Source organism: Macrobrachium nipponense, chromosome 21, assembly GCF_015104395.2.
Source record: "Macrobrachium nipponense isolate FS-2020 chromosome 21, ASM1510439v2, whole genome shotgun sequence".
Taxonomy (NCBI): Eukaryota; Metazoa; Arthropoda; class Malacostraca; order Decapoda; family Palaemonidae; genus Macrobrachium; species Macrobrachium nipponense.
In genome coordinates, this window is record NC_087212.1 from 26,853,934 (window position 1) to 26,880,762 (window position 26,829).

Here is a 26,829-nt window from a genome sequence, read left to right on the forward strand (position 1 = left end):
CCACGCTTTAGCGAAGCAACTCTGTGTTCGCTTCACACTCCCGACAATCTGCGGGGTTCCGTAAAAAGACCAGACTGGTTCATGTCCAAGAGCACCCTGGCATTATAGCCAAGGAGTTCTTTTAAGAGGTCTCATTCATTATGTTTGCATAAAGATTTGAGATTTTTTCTTAATATGAATGCTCAAGAGGTGAGGGCGCGGCCTCGGAAGCATTTCCACAGAGCGTGACACTCAGTAACATCCTGAGTGCCACGCTTTAGCGAAGCAACTCTGTGTTCGCTTCACACTCCCGCGGGATGTGAAGACGACATTTCAGATCCGTAAGTCGCTAGGACCATACATATCCGTAGATATATTATTGGGGGCAGGAAGCAACACGAATCCTATCCTATAGAAAAGGGATAGGTGTGCTTTTAACTTTGAAGGGTTGGTCGCTTGAGGCGCGTTCCTTTTCTTTAGCCTAGAAGTTATGGAACTAACTTTGATAGGTTAGGTCAGGTGGTGGTTTTAGCTTCGTTGGCCTCAGAAGTATGGTCATATGGTCTAGTCACATTGTGGTCACGCCCCCGTTGACAGATCATTTAGAGCACTCCAGCATTACAGGTCTCTACCTCGCTGGCAACTCTAGTAACGTAGAAGCAGACTTTGGTGACAGTAATCACGAAGTCGGCTATGCTAACAGGTGAGGAACTAAGATGTATATCATCTACTTAATTTAGTTTCCCAAAAAATCCTATTCTGTCTCTTCCCACCATCCGAAGGTGGGATTCAGCTATATATATATCTGTCAGGTAAGTTTCATGAACAAAATGTTATTGTTATAATACAATTAAGTTTGTTCATACTTACCTGGCAGATATATATAATTAAAGTGCCCACCCACCTCCCCTCAGGAGACAGTGGCACTATGATATAGAATAGAAAATGGGAATAGTTCCTGATATCCGCCTCCCACGGCGGGAATGGGTACTACCACCTGGCCGCCCACTGCGTGTGCCGCGAATTTTTAAATTCTGTCGGACTTCAGAAAATACAGCTATATATATATCTGCCAGGTAAGTATGAACAAACTTAATTGTATTATAACAATAACATTTTCTGTCTTCAGCTTGACAGCGAGCATCATAGGTGAAGCAGTAGGTGGCTGGATTGTCTTGTTGGTTTAACTTTCCTTTACGATTTTCAGCTTAGGCACTCCTGTATTCTGTGGCACTGCCTTCTTGTACCTATAGTCTATCTACTCCTGCTGTGCCTCCAGTATTGATTGTTCCTGTTTCCCTGATGATCAGTCAGGGGGCAGCTCCTACTGTGCCTCCTGCACCAGCTGCCCTGATTGCTCCTGTGCTGTTAGTGATGTTCCTGTAGTTATTGTTGGCTGGGTTTTTCCTGTGTTTTCCTGCTGCAGCTGTCCTGGTCACTCTTGTTGCTGCTACTGTAGATGTCGGAGAGGAGTTCGAGAAAAAAGTCCTGTGAGGTGAGCACCTTCTTCAAACTTATCCTTGCCTGCATCTTCTTCTGCCTTCTGCCCTTCTTCCAAAGCTTAAGGTTGAACAGGAATAAGGTGGCTGCTTCCTCCCCTGCCCCCTCCCCCCTCCCAAAGAAGTTCCTTCATGGGACATCTAAGGGGCATGCTTCCTTTAAGGGAGGCCATGGGTTCTCTCATCGGCTCCTTCTGGCCTTCGGGCTTTGGAACCCAATTGCAGACTTCAGTTGCGCTCCCGCAGCCAGTTCTTTGAAGCTTGCTTCCAAGACTGGTGCTGTGTTGGGGTCTCAGCCTAGCTGAGGCCTCTGAGTGCTTGATTTTCTATGGAGTCTCAAGCATTCTGAAATATTGTTGGAGAGACTTCTCACTGTCACGGTTCAGGCACAGGGTGAGAGAAAGAGCCAGGACATGCAATTGCCCTAGCTCTCCCTGCCAGTACTACTCAGTACTCAGCCAGGGCCCGGTCTGTTGCCTAAGTCTCTGACCAAGCACTTGGTGCTGTGGTCTCGACTGAGCACCTGGAGAAGCAGTGAGCAGATTCCCCTAAGAAGTCTTACCAGACTCCTAAGGGACTGCCTCTCTTCAGGAAGGCAGAATCCTCTTGATGGCTCTTCCCACGTGTAGGGCGTGAGCTGATTCGCATTCTCTTCTGGAGTCTTGCATTTTGTGAGTCCGGAGGGCATGACCTCTTCAGGTTGGCCTTGGTTGCAGTTTTAGAAGTTTGCAGCTAAGACTGGTGCTGTGCCTGTCTCTTCTCGGTTTCTTAAAAGGTAAGAGGAGACCGCTCCCGATGATCATTCTTATGAGATTGGAGAGTTTTGCCAGGCACTCGAATTCCTTAGAATTGCAAGCACTAAATGGCAATTTTTTCGAGGGCCAGGGATTCTGCAGAATCCCAGGCACTTTCCAAACCAGTGCCAGAGGGTTCGCTCTTAGATCTAGTTTAGGCACAGGATGAGAGTAGGTGCCGAAATATGTCAGGTGTTTCAACACCACCTACCGACTCTGCTTGGTCAGGTCCCATCTGTCGTGTTTTGGATCATAATGTCCAAACATGCAGGATTGTAGTAGAATTCCTCTTGGAGCTTTCTTCTTGAGGGTCTTCGGCCTCGAGGGAGACTAGAGTATTTAGGAAGGAATGTGGTTGTTTTTAGCAGAGGAGTCTTGTCTTGGCTTGATTTGCATGCCAAGCCAGTACCCTGGTTGCGTTCACGCCATCAGAGGGGTCAGGCTCAGCTTACTTGCTGCGCCAGGCCCCTGGTCACTTTTGCTCGATTGGTTCATCTGGCTCTGCTCATTTGCTGCCAAATGGATTGACCAAGTTGAGTGCTTGGCTTTCTTCAAGTGAACTTTATGCTCTTTTCAGGTTGGTTTTTTGCTATGCCATAAGGACCTGACCCCCTTGGTTGTTCCGAGAGGTGCAAGACAGACAGAGAATTCCAGTGAGTTCATCTCTTTCGGAATTCAGCTAAAGAGCTTGGTATCTTGAGATCGATCCTTGGATGAGATTGTCATACACTCGAGTTAGTCAAGGAAATTTTCATTGATTTCTGTCAAATCTCCCTTCAAGGAGAGAAAATTGTGAGTTTTGCGCCTTGGAAAAACTTGAGGTTTTTCCTTTTGGAAAGGAATATCCTTGATTTTCATTTAGCAGGACAATCTTGGGAATAGGACTGCGGCTTCCCTTGTGAATACTACTTGAGGCCCTTCCTCTTCCAGGAGAGACAAGGGTTTTCATTGGGCTGCCGCATTCTCTGCCACAATAGCAGTGATTCTTCTTTGCCTCGGAGGGCTCCTGTGCCCACTGCAAATGGTTCTTTCTCTGATTCATCTCTACTTGGGTCTCTCGCTGTTTTCCTTGTTGCGAACAACGTTCCTCTCACAATAAGAAACAGCGAACCTGGAGGACAGCTTGTTCTTCTTAGTATTGTTTCTCCTCAGTTGAGGGTTAACTACTAATAAGAAACCTTTCTGTCTTGCCATCACAGAGACCCAAGTCTCTGTTGAGGGTTCCTTTCTCGTGTTTCGCACACACACTTGCGAGGATCATCAAACAGAGATCTGTCTCAGAAGACTCCCTATCTTTCTGTTTACCGCCCAGTACAACAGAAGTCTGAAGGTCTTTTGCACCATCGCACCTGAACCATGGGCCACTGCAATCAATCGGCATGAATTTTCAAGCAAACTCGGTACTTTTTGTCTTCTCTATACATTTTTTCTAATTTGTAAGGTATTCATTCAACAAATATTGTTTACCCCAAATTGAAAATAAAGACAAAAGACTTTTCCTGTCACCCGACCGGCTAACTCTGCTGTCAAGGTAACGAGAGAAGTTACTCCCTGACCCAACCTTCAGTATCAGTGACACGAGCATTTCCTCAGGCATTACCATCCGTGTCTGCATGGCTAAAGATTTAATTAGTTTCTTGCAAGCATAGACTTTCTCTCCAAGCAGCAACTGACATAGCTGTAAAATTCCAGGGATTGGAGCTGTCTTCACTGATTGGCATCATGGACAGGACTTTTTCTCTGGTCAGAGCTATGACAGTTGCTTCTCTTCGATTCAGTTGTTAAAGACATAATTAATTCCACATTGGCCTAGTCTTTCTCATGAAAGTAGTAGTGTTGTTTCTTCTTAGTTGAGATTCAACTACTGATGAGAAACTGAGAAACTTCTCTCTGTCATGCCATCACAGTGACCCGAGGTCTCTAGACGGCATTTGACACTCATTCAGGGTACATGCACCCTTGTGAGAATCATCAGACAGAGATTTGTCCCGTAGATTTGCATGGACCTTCCTTAATATCACCCTACGAAAGCTGGGTACGTATTGACATCTCGACTCCATCTCAGATGTCGTATTGAACCCCAAATCATTTGACATCTGATGTCAGGTTTGAGTTCTTCATGATCCCCTGCATCTTGGACTTTGTAATCAATGATAGGGTGCTGCAGCACTTTACGAGAGAGAGAGAGAGAGAGAGAGAGAGAGAGAGAGAGAGAGAGAGAGAGAGAGAGAGAGAGACCTTACCTTACAGACCTTACAGTTCGTTCGGGTTGCCCCAGGTCCCTCAGTGTGAGGCGCCTCTAATGTCTACCAGAGAGTTGCTAGTACATCTTCCGGTATATTTTGCATCTTCCAATCTTGGATGGTCTGGGATGCAGTTTAGATATTTGTCGAGCTTATTCTTAAACACATCTACGCTCACTCCTGATATATTCCTCAGATGAGCTGGCAACGCATTGAATAGACGCTGCATTATCGATGCTGGTGCGTAGTGGATTAATGTTCTGTGTGCTTTTTCCTGGTATAGTTTTGGGCACTATTAATCTACCTCTGCTTGCTCTTTCTGATATTTTTAGTTCCATGATATTTTCTGTTATTCCTTCTATCTGTTTCCATGCCTGAATTATCATGTAGCGTTCTCTTCTCCTTTCTAGACTATATAATTTTAAGGATTGTAGTCTTTCCCAGTAGTCTAGGTCCTTAACTTCTTCTATTCTAGCTGTAAAGGACCTTTGTACACACTCTATTTGTGCAATATCCTTTTGATAGTGTGGGTACCATATCATATTGCAATATTCAAGTGGACTACGAACATGTGTTTTATAAAGCATAATCATGTGTTCAGCTTTTCTTGTTTTGAAGTGCCGTAACAACATTCCCATTTTTGCTTTATATTTTGCCAACAGAATGGCTATTTGATCATTGCATAACATGTTCCTATTCATCATCACACCAAGGTCTTTAACTGCTTCCTTATTTGTGATTGTCTCATTATTAGGTCCCCTATATGCATATAGCTTTCCTTCTCTGTCTCCATAATTTATTGATTCAAATTTATCAGAGTTAAATACCATCCTATTTACCTCTGCCCAATCATATACTTTGTTAAGGTCTCTTTGTAGAGCGTTCCTATCTTCATCACAAGTAATTTCTCTACTTATTCTTGTGTCATCAGCGAAACTACTCACTACCGAATCCTTAACATTACTGTCTATGTCTTCAATCATAATAACAAACAATATTGCAGCTAGCACCGTACCTTGTGGCACACCGGATATTACCTTGGTTTCATCCGATTTCTCATCGTTTGCAATAACTATCTGTTTTCTGTTGTGTAAAAATTCTTTTAACCATCTTCCTACTTTATCTACGATATTGTGTTTTCTAATTTTCTTTGCTAATATATTATGGTCTACTTTGTCAAAAGCTTTTGCAAAGTCTAGATAAACCACATCTGTTTCATTTCCGCTTTTCATATTTTTGAATATGTTCTCACGGTGGACTAACAGTTGGGTTTGTGTACTTTTTCCGGGTACGAAACCATGTTGTCCTATATTAAACAAATTATTTTTTATTAAATGTTTCATAATATTTTTCTTCATTACCCTTTCATACACTTTCATAATATGTGATGTTAGACTCACAGGCCTATAATTACTTGCCTCTAGTCTTGATCCACTTTTGAAAGTAGGGGTGATATATGCTAATTTGTGCTCATCATAAATCTTGCCTGTATCTACACTTTGTCTTAATAATATTGCAAGTGGCTTTGCGATAGAATGAACTACTTTCTTTAACAAAATAGCAGGGACTCCATCCGGCCCTGCAGCAGCTCCATTTTTAATTTCATTAATTGCCTGCACAATATCAGCTTCATTAATTTCTATGTCAGCTAAATATTCACTATTTTCGTCCCTTACTTCTATATCATTATCTTCATTATCTATTCTAGGGGTGAATTCTCTCTTATATCGTTCTGCCAGTATGTTGCAAATTTCCTTTTTTTCATTCGTTAATCTCCCTTCAATTCTCAGAGGGCCTATTTCTATTCTTCTTTTATTCATCTTCTTCGCATATGAGTATAATAGTTTGGGGTTTTGCTTGATATTTAATAGGGTTTTTTCTTCCAAGTCCCGTTTTTCATTTTCTTTTGATTGTATAATCTTTTGTTCTGCATTTTTCTATCTTACTTTTTAGTTCTATAACTTTCCATGCATTTTTTTCTTTTGCAAGACCTTTTTTCCACTTTCTGATTTTCTGGAACAAGATCCTTCTGTCTCTTGGTATGCATGAATGATGTTTACTTTTCTTCTTCGGTATATATTTATCCACTATTTTCTCCAATATTTTGTATAATATCTCCGTATTTACCCTTATGTCATCACTTACGAAAATGTTATCCCAATCTTTGTTTAATTCTTCATTAATTTCTGACCATTTTATATTTTTACTGTAGAAGTTGTATTTTCCATATCCTTCCCACTTTTTCATTTCTTGCTTATCTCTGTTTTCACTTGCTTTGGAATGAACTGTTAATTCTATGACATTATGATCTGAAATACTCGCATTATAAACTATTATTTCTTTAACATAATTCATCTCGTTCACAAATACTAGGTCTAAAGTATTTTCCTTTCTTGTTGGCAGGTGATTTATTTGTTGAATGTTGTATTCTAGTAGCATATCTAATAGCTTTTCGAATTGCCTCTTATCTTCTGCACTACTATTACTCTCTTTTTTATATGTATAAGTACAACCACAGTCTCCTATTCGTTCTTTCCATTCTACGAAAGGAAAGTTGAAGTCACCAGATAGGAGAATAGTCCAGTCCTTGTGATTTCTACATATATCATCCAATTTTTCAATTATTAAGTCAAACTCTTTAGTATTAGGAGGTCTATATATTACTATGTTCATCAATTTTTCAGATTCAAATTCTACCGCTATTAGTTCACATTCTGAGTTACTATATTTCTCATATATTTTTCCTTGTTTTTTGTCTTTCCCATATATTGCGGTTCCCCCTTGATTCCTATTTTTTCTATCTGATCTATAAGTTTGGAACCCTTTTATTTGATCATCATTCCCAGTCTCTTGGGAATACCAGGTTTCACTTATATTCATTATATCTATTTTCTTTTCATTTTGGGTTAGTTCTTCTAAGTACTCTATTTTTCTTTTTGAGTTACTCGTAACTAAACCCTGCGCATTCATCACTATGATGGTTTGCGTGTTTTCTCCTTCATTTAATATTGGTAGTAATAAGGATTTTCCCATGTCTCTTTCCTGTTCTGGTATGTTGTTCTTTTTTTCATTTCCAGAAATTCTGACATTAAAAAATCCAACTTTTCCATATATTTGATCTTCCTTCATCATAATTATTCATTTTGTGTCTGAATCTGCAATTTTCTCCGTTTCTGCAATATCCTCTTGCATAATAAATAGTTATTATCTATTGAGTAGAATTTCGGAGCTGATGCTTTGAAATTTTTTGCTGACACCTCTGCATATCTCATTGGTGGTTTGCTTTTCTCTTTTACCTGATATTCTTGATTTCTCTCTTTATTTGTTTCTTTCTTACTTTGGATTTTATTACTTGGTTGGTTATTTATTTGATTATGATTCATGGCTACAGGGTGCATATATTTGCATTTTTTGTCCGAACTTACATCCTCCTTCCTTCTTTTGGTTTTTACATATTTTTGGATGCAGATCTCTGCAATCATCCCCATAGCCATCTAAGTATGCACATTTACCATATATTTCATAGTTTTGACATACCTTAGGATGTTTGTAGTAACATCTTTCTCCAAATCTGCAATTCCCTCTTTTCAAAAGGTTGCAGATTTTGTCTTTCTTGTCTATTTTTTCCTCTTTCCCGTCATTGTGTAGATCTGGGTAGAGCCTCTTCGGGATTTGCTTTTCTGTTGTCATATCGTAATTTATTTCTTCGTAGGTATGCTGCTTTATTGCCTCATATGTAGTATCAATGAGTATCTCTGCATCCATACTTTTATCTTGTTCTTTGTTTTCCTTATTTTTTTCTGTCATTTCATTTTTGTTTACTTCTCTTCCGTTTTCCTCTTCTTCTTTTTCTTCTTCTTCTTCCTCTTCCTCTTCTTCCTCTTCCTCTTCTTCTTCATCCTCAACTATTTGTACATTCAATCTTGATTTAATAACATTGTCTATCCATGATAGACATGTTGAACAAAAAATTCTTGTATCTTTTCTCAAATCTTGCATTACCTCAGCACACTGTGGATGGGTCGGAATGTTGCATGCAGCACATTTTCTGATTAGGTTTTGTGGACTGACTATGCTATACCAGACCTTACACAGTTTGCATGCTTTTGGCATTCTTTTTCCTAATGCATCAATTAGGATATTCACAAGATTCACCTTATTCATTTTCTTTGTCGGAATATGCTGGTTTATGTATATTTTCTTTATGAGAGAGAGAGAGAGAGAGAGAGAGAGAGAGAAGAGAGAGAGAGAGAGAGAGACGAGAGAGAGAGAGAGAGAGAGAGAGAAGAGAGAGAGAGAAGAGAGAGAGAGAGAGAGAGGGGGGGGTGTCTAAGGACGTCTTCCTTCAGGCTTTGTGAGACAGTCGGAAGAATGTACTCTGCAACTGGTGATGACGTCACCTGTACAATCCGCCCGAGAGTTCATAAAGTCAATGGCTTGTTCTATTCCTTCCATTCCGAAGGATATGTCGGACTGGAAGAAAAGATGTGGTATGATCAGGACCACATTTATGTCTTTCTATCTTCGGATCTTTGCCAACAAGTCCTTGGATATTTTTTCCTTAGACCTGTGATGGTGAGAAGCCAAGAGTGATGGCCTCTCCTCCTCATTCCTTGTTTTCCTGTTTCTCAACCTACACTTGCTGGACTGACATCTGATGCAGTAAGTTTACACATTGAGCTTCTTTTCTATTTTTCTTGTTAGAATCATACGTACAAGCAATCCCACTCCTTCCTCTAGCAAGGGGAGGAAGGAGACTCTGGCAGTAAGGCAAACCCTTCATGGATCTTTGCCTTAATGCCTCCAACTCTTTACATTCTTTCCAGTCTTTTTTTGTATGATTTATGATTCCTCACTCATTTGAAAAGGTCCAGTAGTCTGACTATATTGATCTTGCAGTTCTTATACTCTGATCAGTTCATCAGAAGCAGGACACTCCTTGCTCTTTCGACCAGGAGGAGTAGCCTAGATGTGCCGAACTCCAGTCAGTTCAAGAGACCGGATTCCTCCCTCCAAATAGTGAGTCTTCCTAATGTAAAGGACTGAGGGTTTGTATATTGTGTAGGAACAGTTAAAAATAAATTGTATTTTTCCTAGCTATACAAACCTTAGGTCCTTTACACATTATGCCCACTTCATGCAACCTCTTAATCTCAACCTGGGCCAAAGGGCAAACTGGTATGCTTACATCTGGGGAAGGGGGTTTCCCTCCTACTGGACAGTAGTTACTGCCCAACCTACCTTGTTCAAGAGTTTAGTGGCTGTTTTCCAGCTTCACCGGAAGTAATTCCTTATGTAAAGGACCTTAGGTTTGTATAGTTAAGAAAAAATACAAATTAGGTACTTTTAAAAATTGTCATTTTTCCAAGAGGTTTACATCTATGTCTTGAGGTATAATAACAAAAATGTTATCTACTTACTGAAACCATGGTACAGATATCTGACTAATCTCAGGAATAAAATGTTGATCAAAAAGCTCCACATGTAAATTTGAAACACCTGGTGATAGTGGATTATCCATTGTCATATCAAATGTACTTTGAGATAAGTGCGTATCTGTAACATGTTGGAAATGAAGTTGAGGATTTCTTATTTTCACAGCACATTGGATGGGCTGAAAAACGCACTTTAGTAAGATATGTGCCACCTCCTGTAGATGAAGATGGGATGTTTCCACCTGGAGCTCAGGAAATGTGGTTGGAACTTTTAGAGTACCTGGAGCAAGACTTAATTTATTTATTAAGACTACCCCATCATAGGTAAGGAATGTATTTTGCTTTTGTATGATTATTGTTATAATCTCTATTGTCCATTTTGTAAATAAGTTTTAAACAATTGAAGAACTGCCAATATCTGTCTAGCAAGTATTTGGGACAAGAAACAGAATGCGAAAGATATAACATTCTCTTCACTGTATGATTTTTTATGTTTTTTTTTTTTTTTTTTTTTTTTTTTTTTATATATATATATATATATATATATATATATATATATATATATCTTTGACCTGCCAGTTTGCATGGGAAATCTCATGCCACATTTCCCTGTCATGACTTTTTTTAATGCCATAAGCATGCTATCTGTACATATTCATTGCTACTGTGGGTTTTTGAATAGTTTATGTTATCAAAAATAGTTGTGAGTATTTTATCTTTCCAAATGCAGTATGTATTTCTTTGATTTTTTAGCCTCTAAGACATGGTAAAAGATTTAATTGCTGCTTTGCTTTCTGTTGTTAAGTTTTTATTCATTCCCATAAGTGACTTCTTACTTAGTTATCCAACTTTTTGTTTGAGAATAAAATCTTTGGCCAAGGCTTATGAGAGCCTAGAATTATGACTGGGTCTCATTAAACCTATTGCATAGAATAAACTTTATATTAGGAATTTTGAAGAGAATATATATCTTTTAATGAATTTTGAGTCCTTAAAAATTTTTGGGATTTTTGGATGGTATCTTTCCAGTTGAATGATTTAAAGCCCCAAAACATATTGAAAGATCATGGTCTATAACACGAAACAGGTTTGTTCCTTGATGGTAAAAACTCTGGCCTGTAATATGGATTACCTTCATTCATAGCTGCTATAGTCATTTAAGCTTAGTAACGAGGTTGTAGGGTTGTGGCAAGGTACTGCCCATTCATCTGACCCCCTTGACTTGGAACCACCTTGACATGGTGAAGGAGGCCTCTTGAACCCCAGGAATTTGTTCCCAGATTTGAGTCCAAGAGTCCCATACAGTGTTCCCCCCGTATTCGTGGGGGATGGGTACCAGGCATCCCCGCGAATAGCTCAAACCCGCGATTAGTTTGAACTCCCCTCTAAAAATACTTACATCTGCCTATCTTGAAAGTTCAAATAACAAATGTATACTTAAGTATCATCCTACATCAGATATACCATTGAATTGATATTATTATTATTTCAGTCATCTGAAACAGTTTACCTTTAGAAATATATAAACAGCCAATAACACAGAGAGAGAGAGAGAGAGAGAGAGAGAGAGAGAGAGAGAGAGAGAGAGAGAGAGAGAGAGAAATAACTCCTTACAATATCAACAGATTGAAATGAATTTCTATAGGCAACACTTCTTCCCCTCCCATAAATACATATATCTTTTCCAGAGGAGAGGGAAAGAGAGGACTGAACAATTATCTGTTTGTCTGTCTATCAATTCTTTTGCTCAGAGAGAGAGAGAGAGAGAGAGAACAATTATGTCTGTCTATTAATTTTTTTGCTGAGAGAGAGATAAAAGAATGAAGAAATAGAAACACCAAATGTATACCTTATGATCATTCTACATCAAATTTACCTTAAGGGGGCTGACCAGAACCCTTATATATGGGGGTATAGGTCAAAAAATGCAAAGTCATGAAAACATTCATGGAGCTTCGTCTGGCAATGGAAAATATGTATACAAAACATTTAGTCAAAATTATTCTTACTTTCGTAGTTACAGGGTAATAAGTATTCGTAACTCAATAAGCCAAAAACATTGATCCTTACAAGAAAATGCAATATTTTTTCTGTTATCATAATTTTTATCATTATTGTCAAAAATATTGTGAGCAATGGCATCTGTAGAGATTCCATGAGGCGACAGGAGGGAACTTGTTCAGTTTACGGCTTCCAGTGCGAGGAGAAACCTCTTGTAGTGTATACGTTCGAGTTTCACCTCTGACATTTGCTTGCTTTTACGCATGTTTATCTTTGTTTCAGCAAGAATTTCATCATGCCAATGAGGAAAAGACTAGCAAAACATCTCGCTAACATACATATGAAGAAAATTAGCTCTAATATGATTACAGAATATCAATCATACGCGATATTAGCGTAGTTAGTGAAGAGAGAGAGGGGAGGGGTGCGTAGTTTGGAACGCACACGTCGTGCAGTACCCCAAGCTACGGTCGTTGAGCAAAGGGATCTTTATTTATGATAAATAACATTTTTGGTTTATTAATACCCAAAAAGGAATATGAAATTCATAATAATCCTGATTTATTAACATTGTCTTTGAAAAAAAAGAGAGTACACGTTCGAGTTTCACCTCTGACATTCTCTTGCTTTTACGTTTGTTTATCCTTGTTTCGGCAAGAATTTCATCATGCCAAAGAGGAAAATACAAGGAAAACATCTCACTAACATACAGAAGAAAATTCGCTGTAATAAGCCGAGTTAGTGAGGGAGGGAGAGAGAGTTTTGAGGAAGGAGTGCCTCGTCTTGCCTGACGCAGTGCCCCAGGCTATGATATGTGAGCAAAGGGATCATCATTTATGATTAAATTATGAGAAATAACATAGTTTTTATTTATTAATACCCAAAACAGAAATATGCATTCATAATAATCATTATTTATTAACATTGTCTTTATAAAAATACAAAGGAAAACTTTGAACGCCCGTATCTCAAAACTATACTTATTGACCTTCAAAATCTATCTTCTCACTCAGTTGTAAAGCTATAGCACTGAAATTTGGTATATAACTCAGAAAGACATTATAGAACAATCAAATCAGGCCCTTTTTTCCAATTTTTGTTTTGTCTTTTTTTTATATAATTTTTTTTCCTGATTTATAGGGTTTATTTTTTTACCATAATGAAAAATTCATATCTAGCAAAAAAATTACTTTGAGAAAAAAAAGCTCATTCGATTGGAGGTCTACATCAGGTCTATAAAGGTAGTAATCCCTGATCTTAATATTAAAAATCAAGGGAGGAGATAGAATTTGGAAAATGGTTATTTTTGGGGTAAATCGCCCTGGCGTCACAAAACCGAGGGTCAGAGACAAAAATCATATGCGGTTTAGAGATGTCCCAAGTCACCTTATCAATTGGTATGAATATCAAAGTCCTGTCCTAAAAAAATGGCATTAGCTGGCTGACCCCCTTAAAGTATTATCATATTACTGTATTAATCTTAGAGATTTTTTTTTTTTTTCCATTTTATCCGGCATTTTGTGGTCTGGGAGCGCCCTTGATCTGGCACTTCTTCTAATCAGCTGCCATTAGATCTTGGTTGGCTATGAGGGCAAGGCTGCACATTTCAGTTTTTGGATTATTTTGGATTCCAGAACTGAAGGTTGCTCCAGAAATACACAAGCAAAATTCATTTCTAACAAAAGCACACTATTTCATCCAATCTCATGTATCATGTGATCATCAAAATTTTTTGCCAAAACAAGATTTCCTCTTATATATAGTGTGTACGTAGATTAACTAATGATTAGGCCTAGAGGCAAAAGTTGATTAGGTTAAAGGCATATCTTCATATATTAAATCATTACTATTTCTTTTAATTAACAACCACATACATACTACTGAATCCAAGACAAAAACAACAGCAAGTATTTGTGCACTCCAGATTCATGGACTCACATATTCGCAAAGCGCTTCAGTGGCGTGGTTGGTATGGTCTTTACCTGCCACCTCGGTGGCCGCGAGTTTGATTCTCGACCGTGCCATTGAGAGGTCAGAGATGTGTATTTCTGGTGATAAGAAGTTCACTCTCGACGTGGTTCGGAAGTCATGTAAAGCCGTTGGTCCCATTGCTGAATAACCACTGGTTCCATGCAACTTAAAAACACCATACAAACAAACAATCACATATTCGCAGATTTCTGCGAACATTTGCCTATTTGCGGTATTTTTCTGCGAGAAATATCCACATACCCTGTGACCTGTTATAGTTGCCAATAGTCCCTGGATCTCACTAGTTTGTTATTAATTCTACCAGTTTCCAGCTTGGCACTACTATTATCCTAAGTAAGACCTCAGGTTTGTTAGTTTTGAAAAATACAAATTGGTTAAAAATTTCATTTTTGTGATGAAACTATTACAAAATCCAGGTCTAAACATTACTAGTGGGTTTTTCTTCAGTTTTAACTAACAAAATAGACATTTTTATAAGGGTTTCAACTATATGCGGATTCTAGCTATTCGTTGAGGAGGGGTCTGGTATGCATTCCCCAGTACTGACATAAAACATCAAGAAACAGCCATTTACTGATGTCAGTTACCATAAATAGCACATGTTTTTAAGTGTTACATTACAGTTGTTGATGTGTCAAAAATGTGCAAATTTTCAATGGTAAAGTCCATAAATGCCAAAATAAAATTTTATTCATCCTTCATGCAATGGGGAGAAAAGTATATTAGGAAAGTATGCCCCTAAATTTACGGTTGTAGCCATGTCTGAAGAAATGAATAATGCACGGGTTACAAAATGTATTGGAAGAGGCAAAAGCAGCATACTGGCAAAAATCACACCTTTACTTTATTTTATTTAATTTACTGCAGTTTTAAATAAAGTAATACATATGTATTTTTAAACTCGGCTTTGGTAATTAAAAAAAACTAAAATGCTGACATGCATTTCATTTAGCAGCCAATGGCTGTGATGATGATAAATATCAATCAGCTGATGATGTTAAGAATGTAAACAATACCAGAAGGCAAATGGCACCAGATTGCAATGTTCATAAATTATGATATGCTATGACAGTAATGCATGAAATAAGGCATACAATAGATAAAATAACAGTTTAATTAGAATTATCATTATTTGCAACACTACTGTATCATTTGACTTTTGTAAAAATATATCTGTTGTTGTAACAACCTAACCTGGGTCAATGTGTGCAAGTTTAAAGAAAGAAAAGGAGCTAATTATTATGTTTTTGCTGAAAACAAAAGAAGGGATTTTGACGAAGGAAAAATCTATTTCTGGGTGATTGGCTCGTGTCGCCCTATGAAAGTAATCCTTAACATCATCTTTCTAGGTAAAATTATCCTAAAATTACCAGAGAAAAAACAAAATTAAGAAAATGTCAGTAAGACTGACTCGCTCACTCTTAAAAAGAAGTGTCGGTATGATATAGGGGCGAGTGTGGAACACTACCACGAGACAAACACCAATTAGAACTTCCCTATCAGAATCCCCCTAAGAGAGAGCCGATACCAACGGGCGATGCAGCCTCTACTACTACTACTAGAGGACGCCACGGACAGCAGCGCCCCTAGCGGTCATCCTTAAATAAAATATAAATACATCTTGTCCTGCAAGGGGGGGAAAAACAAACAATAAAAAGGGATGGGTTTCATAGGGCGACACGAGCCAATCACCCAGAAATAGATTTTTCCTTCGTCAAAATCCCTTTTCTGGGCTCAGCTCGTGTCGGCCTATGAAAGAGTACCAGAGAAACAGACAAGATGGAAAAGGGGAAAAAGGAAAAATGAAAAACATATTAAAATGATGGATATAATATAAGTAAATCAAATACAGCATACAAATTAAGTACTTAAACTAACTTATTACAGTAATCAATAACAGAATGTTAGTAAACTTAAAGTACTTAAATGGTAGTAATAAAATCATAAATATGCATGTAAAACAAGGAAATGTTTGAATTTACTTAATTTAGAACATATAAGTACAATTATATACATACATGTGTCCTACCCAGCATAAAAAATAAGGGTAGATACACTCAATCCATCATTAATACAATTAATACAATTAATTCAAATATGTAAAACAAACACATTGTGACTGAAGTTATCACAAATCCAATTGGAGAATTTATACAAACATATTGTGGCCTATCTAGCATAAAAATAAGGGTAGGACCACTGAAGTACATATCAGTACAAGGGTGGTTGCCCTAGCAAAAAAAATAAGGGACAAACCACTACAACACACAACGGCTAAGGCTATGATGCTGAGTAGCCTGGTGATAGGTTGAGGCATGTTGGTTGAAGTAGGTAGAAAGGAGACCTGGATTAATACTACAACTACTAAGCAGTATCAGGGGAAAACTATGTTTCCCGCTGCTACTGCTGAAAACTTTAAAGATTCCAAGGACTTTAAATAATGTCGTTTAAAGACTGTCGGGGATTTCCATCCAGTATACTTTCTAAGATCCTCAAAGTTCATATGTTGGAAATAATTAATAGAGGTGGCTACTCCCCTGATATCATGTGCTTTTGGGAATGACTCAGGGTTGGCTTGTTTAATGAGTAAAGGATTTGCTGTCTAATACCTTTAACTGACAAAGTACCACCTTTTTCTCTCATGAAGAGAGCACCAGAGGATCTAGAAGAAGTACGAGAAAGAAAGGCTCTAAGAGTTGATACTGGGCAGAGAGAAGGATCCTGTGGAAGTGGGATAACCTTCCAAGGAGCCCACCTTGCAAGAGGATCTTCATTTTTGGCTAAAAAGCTACGATCCGGAGCAAGTAGAACTTCTCCTGATGGGAGGAATTCCACATGACCCGCATCCCTGGATAGAGCCGACAGTTCTGAAATTCTCGCTCCTGAGGCTAGGCTTAATAAGAATAATGTCTTCCTCAGGAGCATTATGGAATGTACAAGATGAGTTGTCAGTATCTGAAGCTAGTTTGAGAACATCATTTAAGAACCATGAAACTGTAGTAGGCCTCTGAGAAAGGTCTAAGATCTAGCACAGGCTTTAGGGATAGATGTGAAATAAGATTCAGTCAAATCAATCTGAAAACCTACTTGAAAGATTTTCTTCAAAGCCGACTTATGAGTGGTAATCGTGCTAGCTGCTAAACCTTTTTCAAATAAAGATCTGAAAAAGGATATAGCCAAATTAACTGTCATGGTTGTAGTGTTCGATTCTCTCAAGAAAGATGCTAATTTCTTAACAGCTGAGTCATATTGTCTAATGGTTGACTCCCTTTTATCTGATTCTAGGAAGAGAATATTCTGTGGATCAATGTCAGCATCTTTATTAGCCGCAAACTTCATGAAGTCCATAAAGTTAGGGTCTGGAGAGTTCCTGAGGAAGCGAACACAGTCCTCATTTGTACTGATTGTGATAGTTTGGGGTTGGGGATCCGTTGAGGTCGGAGACCCAATTCCAAAAGAAGTGGATACCAGTTGCTCTTGGGCCAGTTCGGTGCAATCAGAGCTATTATCCCTTTGAAAGACCTTAGTTTGTCTAGGACTTTCAAGAGAAGATTCACTGGAGGAAAAACATAAATTCTCCTCCATTGATTCCAATCCAACGACAGGGCGTCCGTGGCATAAGCCAGAGGGTCCAGGTTGGGGGCCACATAGCAAGGGAGCTTGTGGTTTGCTTGTGAGGCGAAGAGGTCCACTTGGAGACCTGGGACTCTCCGGCTTCACTGGATGGAATGACCCGACGTCCAGAGACCACTCTGATTCCAGAGGGACTGACCGGGACAGGGCGTCTGCTATCACATTTCTTACTCCTGCCAGATGAGTGGCAGACAGATGCCATTTGTGTTTGCTTGCTAATGCAAAGATGGCTATCATGACATGGTTCACATGTTTGGATTTGGACCCTCCTCTGTTGATGCAATGAACTACCACTGCACTGTCCAAACTAGCCTTAGATGAGACTTTTTTCGGGGGAAGCAGTCTCTTCAGAGTAAGAAATACTGCCATTGCTTCCAACACATTTATGTGAAGCTGGCGAAATTGAACTGACCAAGTCCCCTGAACTTGTTTGAACTGAGAGTATCCCCCCCACCCGGACAGGGATGCGTCCGTGTGAATGGTTAACATTGGGAGGGAGGGGATATTGAAGGGGTACTTTCTTTCTTGGCTAAGTTCTTTACTTTTGACCAAGGCCGTAGTTGGTTGCGGAGGATCTGTGGGATTACTGACAACTTGTCTCGATATTTGGAGTTTGCTTTTGACCGCCAAATTCGATTTATATCTTTCAGCCTCGCTTTCAGAAGGATATCTGTTACCGAAGCAAACTGAAGAGACCCTAGGATTCTCTCCTGGTTTCTTCTTGACGTTTGTTTGCACTTGAGAAATTGCCTGACAGACTTTGCTATTTCCTTCCGTTTGGCTATTGGAATTGATAGATTGTGGGAGGACAAATCCCATTGGATTCCTAGCCACTGAAAACGAGATTTCCGGGAACAAGTCTGGATTTCGTTTTGTTTATCTGGCAACCCCAGATGTTCCAGAAAGTGAACTACCTTTTGGTAGCTTTGAGACATTCCTCGAACTGTTGGTGCCCCAGATTAACCAATCGTCGAGGTATTGCCGCTACCATGATTCCCTGAGCTCTCAATTGTTGTACAACCACTTCTGCTATCTTTGTGAATACCCTGGGGCTACATTCAGACCGAAGGGCATCACTTTGAATGAGAATGTCTGACTTCCTAGCCTGAATCCTAGGAATGGGCGGAAGTGCCTGGCTATAGGGATATGATAGTATGCGTCTGTAAGATCGATGGGGAGCATGTTTTTGACGGCTCCACGCGGGAAAGAAAAAAAGTAAGGTCCTTACTTGCGAGAGGGTAAGCATCTTGAACTTGTCGCAGCGATGAATGAAAGAGTTTAGCTTTGACAAGTCTAAGATTACCCTTCTTTTTGTTGAGCCTTTCTTTGGCACGCTGAATAAGCGACCTTGAAATTTTAGATGTTTGACTCTCGCAATAGCTCCTTTCTGAAGGAGTTCTTCCGCGTAATCTATCAATTCCTTTGATGGTACTGATGGAATGATTTGATTGGAGGAGGGGGATCTTTGGATCCAGCTCCCAGCCTAATCCTTTGGACACTATGCTCTGTGCCCAATTGCTGAACCCCCACCTGTGGCGGAAGAGGAACAGCCTCCCTCCTACCTGGGGAGCCTCATTGCTGATGGGCGGGTTGGCCACCACGCCCTCCTCTGAACTGCTTACTCCTTGTTCCCCTTCCTGCGCCACGGTGACGAAAGTAACCTCTCGCCCTACCCTCGGTTGGAGTAGCCTTGAGCCTCATAAGCAGGGTTAAAGGCAGGCGAGATAGCATAGGAAGTCGAAGGTTGCGATTGCTGGGGCACCAGGGAGGAAAGGGCCTGAGTTTTGTTTTAGACAGTAGCAGGTTGTCCTTGTTGGGTGACTGGGACTGCCTGCACAAACTGCTGCTGATGCTGGAGTTTTTTATATGGCTGAACCTCCTACCAGCCTTCTTTGGTTTCTTGCCAGCAGTGGGAACGGATTCCTTCCTGTTTCCTCTTTAGAGGAAATACCCCAACGCCTAGCTCTAAGGGCTCTTGGTTGTAGTCCTAGCAGCTGTTCGTGGTGGACTTTTCGTTCACTGCTGACTCTGGGAAGAGATCCGCTCCCCACATGCTGGCAGTCAAGAGTCTATTAGGCTCGTGCCTAATGGTGCACTCTTGAAGAACATGCTTTCGACAGTTCTTCCTGGCTTGGAAGAAGTCAAAAGCGTCTAACAGAACCGTCTGAAATTGCGATTTTTGCTAGGATTTTGAATAGCGGTTGGTCCTTTCAATTAGCGTAAGATAGCGCAGCCATTTCCGTGACGATGAGTGAGTTAAGGGACCTGCCAAACCTAGTTCGCGCATCGAACTCTGCCTGGATTAGGAGTCCGCAGCCTAGGTAACTTCTCACCGAACTGGTCCATAGCGCAGTCCGGCTTGAGTTTACCCTGCTTGTGAAAGTAGCTGGCAGGTTTTCCCATAACTCTCCGAAGGCGGGAAAGAGTGGAGAAGTGGGACTCCGACTCTCTCAAACTGTGGAACGGGCTCATCCTTGAGGACTGCCTGAAGAGCCTTCTCCACCAATTTCGTGGCGAACGGAAGAGAGACCTCCTCTTCCGTGGCGAAAATAGTGAAGGGGCTCTTATAGGCCTGGAGTTTAGTATTAGTACACTATCCCAGTCCTCAAGGCAGTGAACCCATTCCCGTTGGGCGTGATCTCTACTATAGAGGACTGACTCCTTCGAGATCTTGTCCTCCCTTGTAAGAGCCGTTGACGTCAGCCTAGCATATCCCATGAAAGGCTGTGACAGACCCGGAGGATAGAACTCGAAGTCCTCAATCCTTCGAGTGCCAAACTCCGGGATCGAAATCATCCCGTCCTTAAAGGGAGCGTAGGCCGCTACTCTCCATGGATTGTCCATAGAGAAAGCTGGCAAGGAGTCGTAAGACGGGAGTTGGAGAATCCCCGTGCTAGAAGCAGGGGATACTGGGGGAGGAGCCTGGGATAGCCCAACCATCCGATCCTCATTCTCTCTTACTCTATTCGAGAGTTCCTGGACCGTCTGTCCAGTTTGAGACAGAGAGCTCGACAATTGTGCGAACATCTGCTCAAAACGTGTTCCCAAAGCTGAGATTTGGGAACCAATCATCACTCCTACCTGCTCCATCATTCCTGGTGAGACAGGAGAAGGAACGCAGGAGCTGGTGCTTGCCACCCCTGCCGGCATAGCCGGAGAGGGGGCAGCGGAGGCGGGAGAAGGCAACGATTCGGAGGTAGCGCGAGCTTTCTCCTTCGAAGCCTTGCCTCTGGAGCTCTTCGACTGGGAGAGCTTGGCTTAGCCTTCACCGCGTCGCGTAAGAAGTCGATGACTTCCTACCGAACCGACGAAGACGACTTCTTAGAAGTCGTCTTAGACAATGTCTTCGGTTCTCTCTTTCCCTTCTCCTTGGGAGGTACAGAGAGAGCGGGAGTGCGGGCTAGGGATCTCGGATCCCGAAAGCCTTGGAAAGAGGCGGAAGAAGAAGGGACAGGAGAAGATCCAGGAGCGCCCCAAGGAAAGACCTTGGGCGCCCGACAAACCTACCTCAACCAACAAACCCTCACTCACTACCGCCATCGGCTCAAGATTCAGGTCCCAGGCCGGCGACGTCTGGAACTGACTCCTGGGCGGCTCCGACCCCCAACGACTGCTGGAGTTCTTGCTGGATGGCGGCTATGACGGGGGCGGCGGACAAGGGGTCGACGTAGCCCGTCGACTTGCCCGCCGGGAAGATCTGCATGGCCAGCTTCCTATCCAATATGTAGGGCTGGCCCTTGGCGGCGTTCTTCCCAAAGCCGCCCACCCACGCTTTCAGGGTGCGAGGGCGACTTCCCTCACAAGCCGCTAGCCTGAAAGAAAGGCTGAATTAGCTACCATTGCGGACAGGGTTAACAAACTTACGAACTAAAAGTGTTAGTAAATTGATAATAACCTCATAATGGTCTTACCCCACCACCATCTGATCGACCAGGTCGTAACATATAGCAGGCCTCGGGATGCCAGACGATAGACTCGTTGAACAAGGTGGCACATTGGGCGTGAGACCTGCATTCTGTCATGTCCGCAGGGGTCGTGCAGCGTCGCATTACAAGCGAGGACCCTGGCAGTTGGTAGCCTGTAAGTGAAACGTACATGAGTACAAAGTAAACACTTACAGCCTAACATATGCTCCGCTGGTGCCGGAGCGATAAAGTTAGATAAAACCAGAGCCCTGCTAAAATACGTGTGGTAACCATGTTTGGAAGAAAGGCTATGGCTCCGCCAGTGGGCGGAGGCACAAGAATCAACCAACTAGGAGTGGTGGTAATGGAAACCACAACGGATAATGGCGGGATGGTTGATAACATAAATATTATAATAAACAATTCATTGTAAGATATCTTAAATTAGGGTATATATCCTTAACATAACATGGTAATAACATAAAAACCAACTTTTTCTCCACCCGTCTACTGAAGAGTGCGTAGGTAAGGGTAAGCTCCCTTCCGGTAGCGGGGGAGAGAAAAAAAGGATATAGTAGGCAAGCAATCGACCATCCATGGCACCCACCCTGCCCGCTAGCGGAGCCAATATCCTATAACCAAAGGGGCCCCGCTGCGACGGAAGGCCCCTTTCATATCGTAAGGGAGGTGGCTGAGTAATGAGTAGGGGGGGAAGAGGTCCCGGTGAAACGCGGCGGAGCGAGGTAAAGGGGGAAGGGATGGCCTACTCCTCCCCACCTCACCAACTACCCGTATGGAGACCGGTACCATCATAGTGTGGTCGCCCTATACCCCCTGCTGGCGGAACCCCCCGGCACCTCCGGAATGTGAAAGAAGGCTCTGAGTTTGTTATGACAACCAAGGGGTCCCCCAGCTCCTCCCTACATCAGAGAGGGAGGGAAGGGGCAGGGTAAGGTGCTATGGAACACGTGACCACCAGTGGCCTAGGCCGCGAACAACACAACCGTGGTAGGGCCACGTGAACCAAGCTGTACCAATACATGGAACAAGCACCTAGGCTAGCCTAACACCCTAAATAATAATAATAAAATACATCGAAAGGTGAAGAGACACTTTTATTTTAGTAAAAGAGCAACGAAGCCCAGGAGGAGGCAAACTATTCCAAGAAACAGGAGCCTACTCGGAGCCAGCGATAGCCGATGTAGAGCAAGAGCCGGATGCTGGGCCAGAATAAAAGAAATTAATATAGTCCTAAATACCAAGCTAAGAGAATGGTAAGAGGGCTAACCTGGCTAAAATTCGATGTCCAAAACAATGAACGTGATCAAGTAAGCCATAAGTATAAGAATCCCAGTATGGAAGACCGGGAATTCTTACGAGGCAGCATGGCCGCCACGAGACAACCGGGGAAGGGGGGAACCGTATATGACCTATAAAAAGAAAATACTGGTACCCGGAAGATAAAACTGTGATAAAATATTACTTATGAGTTACTTAACTTAGCCGTGGCAATTGCTGAGCGTTCCATCGTAGAATACGAGATAAATCCTGAGAAATATAGCACAAGTAAAATCTGCGTCTAGACGCTGGCGCTAAATTTTAAGGATGACCGCTAGGGGCGCTGCTGTCCGTGGCGTCCTCTAGTAGTAGTAGTAGAGGCTGCATCGCCCGTTGGTATCGGCTCTCTCTTAGGGGGATTCTGATAGGGAAGTTCTAATTGGTGTTTGTCCTACGTGGTAGTGTTCCACACTCGCCCCTATATCATACGACACTTCTTTTAAGAGTGAGCGAGTCCAGTCTTACTGACATTTTCTTAATTTTGTTTTTTCTCTGGTAATTTTAGGATAATTTTACCTAGAAAGATGATGTTAAGGATTACTTTCATAGGCCGACACGAGCTGAGCCCAGAAAAAGTTTTAAGTGCCAGATAACACTGAAAGGTGTCAGGAGATAAGAATTTGACAGATTATGAGATGATTTAAGTTTTATGTAGCAAAGGTGTAAGTATTTCCTTGGAGATGCTTTTGGAGGCCATAATTTTATAAGGCACTAAACCTAACAAATGACATTGTTGTTCATAAGCTTTGTTTTCAAACGTCTAACTCACCTGGTAGTTATATATATAGCTAACGTCATGGCAGAATTTCAAAACTCGCGGCAATCGCCGATTGGGTAGTCAGGTGCACCACCTGTGCACCCTCTACCCAGGTACGTAGAACCGTTCCAACTATTCCTCAGATCTTCCCCGCCGCCACATCGGTGACATCGTTGGAATTTCACTCGTTTGGCCCGTGTTTTTTCACATATTTTTGGTGAAGTACACTTTGGCTTTGGCTTTCGCTTGTTTTTGGGAGCTCGTTTGAGTGCATGTGGATCATCTTGATAATGATGATGGATCATAAGAATGATGATGATAAGGGAATGTTTGATTTAGAATATTATTGCTTTGACTCTTGCTTATTCTTGATCTCTCTTTTGCATTTTCCAAACATGTCTGACTCTGCTTCGAGTGTAAGAATGTGAGTGAGAGGATGTAAAACTCGGCTTGCTAAAGCCTCGATAGATCCTCATTCAATTTATATGAATTTAGAGGCAAGAGTGGTGAGTTGGATGATAGGAGGAAGAATGTGTCCATTTACCTGAAAATGAGTGGATGGATATTATGTCTCACTCTTCTAGAAATAGTCAGGGAATTGACAATTCTCTTTCCCTTGCTAGTGATCCTATTGATCCTGCTTCCGTAGTAATAGTTCCTATTTCCCCTACTGATACAGGTGTTTGTCTAACTTCAAAGGACATGATAGCGACCATTCAAGCCCATGGTAAAGGTAGAATCCCTCGTAGAAACAGGGAGAAATCATGGTCGAATGTGAGAGATCTTAAAATCACAAGTTACAGTGCTAAAATCAGTGCAAGTGGTGCAAGTGCGGTGGAGGGTGCGACCGCTCAGATCTGTCGCGCTCCTAGTCGTAGACCTCTTCCAAGCTCACCAACCCCTGTGAGAAGGAATGTCGACCGACGAAGGGAGGTGAGAGGTTTTAGCTTCCGAGCGGCTGTCCCCTCGAGCGTACCTGTTGACGATCCCCAGGACGCTCACCCTCGCCATAGGTAAGGCGAGGTAAAATTATTATGTCTTTCCGTTGATGCTGCTCGGATCTGTCGTGCTCCTATCCTAGACCTCTTCCAAGCTCACCAACCCCTGTGAGAAGGAAAGTCGACCGACGAAGGGAGGCGAGAGATTTTAGCTCCCGAGTGGTCGTCCCCTCGAGCGTACCTGTTGACGATCCCCAGGACGCTCACCCTCGCGAGGTTAAAGTGTTTTCTTCGTCGTCTGACGACAAAGTACCCAGACGGGACTGGCGTCAGACTTCGAAATCTAGACCCCTCGAAAGACAACATCCAGTAGAGCAGGACGCCAAGCGTCAAGAACTGCCAGGATGTAGTCATTGGAGCAGCCCGGAGCACTTCCCTTCCAGCTCCGATATTTGCTCTCCTACCAAGCCAAGACGCAAGATGTCGCACAGGCGGCCGTCGTCTTGGTAGGAGGCAAGGAAATATCAGACGGGGGGAGGCCTTCGGGGCCGGCAGCAACTCCTGAACACTTCTCTTTTGACTCCGATGCTTGCTCTCCTACCAAGCTAAGATGCAAGATGTCGCACAGGTGGCCGTCGTCTTTGGTAGAAGAAAAGGAAGTATTGGATGGAGGGAGGCCTTCGGTGCGTGGTGCAACTCCTGAACGCTTCTCTTTCGACTCCTATGCTTGCTCTCCTACCAAGCTAAGACGCAAGATGTCGCACAGGTGACCGTCGTCCTTGGTAGGAGGAAAGGAAGTATCGAATGATTGGATGCCTTCAGTTCATGCTCCAGCTCCTCCTGCAGATTGTCGTTAGTCTTCAGGACGTTCGTCTCTAGCCGAACAGGATGAAGAGAGAGATATTGATGTTGCGGCTTCCCCAGTCTGTCCCCAGCAGCAAGAAGCTCCGCAGATTTCCTTACTGCAAGATTTGCAGCAGAAGCTCTCCTCATTAATGCAGGCTTCTCAGCCTGCTATAAGTAAAGAGAGCATACGTCAAAAGCTTGGACGAAAAGCTGGACGCCAGGACGTCAAGCATCAAGATTCTCGTCAGGCGTCAAGAGGCTGGACGCCTAGACGCCAGGCATCAAGTAATTGGACGCCAGGATGCCGAGCGTCAAGATTCTGGACGCCAGGTGTCAAGAGGCTGGACGCCAGGATGCTAGGCGTCAAGAGCGTGGACGCCAGGACACCAAGCGTCAACATTTTGGACGCCAGGCGTCAAGAGGCTGGATGCCAGGACACCAGGTGTCAAGAGGGTGGACGCCAGGACATCGAGCGTCAGGAGGTTGGACGGCAGGACGCCGAACGTCAAGAGTTTCGACTCCAGGACACCGGGCGTCAGGAAGATATTATGAGGGCGACGACGAAGAGACATGATGTCTCTGCTTCGGGTTGGGACAATCGGAAGAAGGAAACGATGGCTTTCCCCCTTCTCCTTTTGATCCAGTAGAAAGCATTTCCGACGAAGAGTATAGAATAGAACAGCACCCTTCATCGGACTTAAAAAGGGTCATGAGCGTATTTACGGGATTTTTCAAAAAAACTCGTTCCCCGCCTTCAGAATTTACTTTAGGGAAGGCGTCAATGAAGACCAAATTTACGAAGATGGTTTTATCACGCTCGTCCAAGAGAACAGTGAAAATAATTAGGCATAGCATGGGCAATAAAAAGAACCAAGGAAAGACAGTATTCTCGTCTTCTCCTACCAGATTAGAGTCTAGTAGACGCCTTTCGTCGGATTGTCATGGGAAAGACTAAAAGTTTCTTGGGTAACATCAGTAATGGAACACCTCCTCAAAGGACTTTTCAGCCTTTGAGGTCTTTAACTTCTTGGGCTGGACTCTGAGAGCCTTGGGAAAGAAGATAGTCTTTCAAGACCGCTGACACCCAAGAGCTGGTGCATTGGATGTCAAGTATAGAACGAGTTGGCGGTGTTTTTTCTCGGCAGGAATGCTTAAGAAAAGAGCCCAAATTTATTCTTTCCCTGCTCATGAGGTCACGCCCATTCATTGGACCTGCTTTATGCGCTTCTTTCAGCACAAGAGTTCGTGAATGAGGTCTCCTCTGCCTTAGCCCAAAAGGCCACGCAGGACTTAAGATCGAGATCCCCGATAATTGTTATTACGATAATCGGGAACCTCGCCGAATGCTCGAATTCCTGGAATTTCTAGTGTTTGCAAGAAGAACTGCTACTGAAGTAAGAATATCTCTCAGTAGACGACCAACCCTGGAATACAGAAGAACGAACGCGAACATCCAGTCTGGCTTGAAC

General features: G+C 42.2%; 1 protein-coding gene across 1 annotated transcript in view; it reads left to right on the top strand.

The window, feature by feature from the left end:
• LOC135197856 (activating signal cointegrator 1 complex subunit 2-like) overlaps positions 1–26,829 on the top strand; it is a 283,256-nt gene that overhangs the window by 55,326 nt on the left and 201,101 nt on the right. Inside the window, exon 3 of the mRNA XM_064225038.1 lies at positions 10,117–10,274. Within this exon, the coding sequence (XP_064081108.1) occupies positions 10,117–10,274 (158 nt within the window). The remainder of the gene's footprint in view (positions 1–10,116; positions 10,275–26,829) is intronic.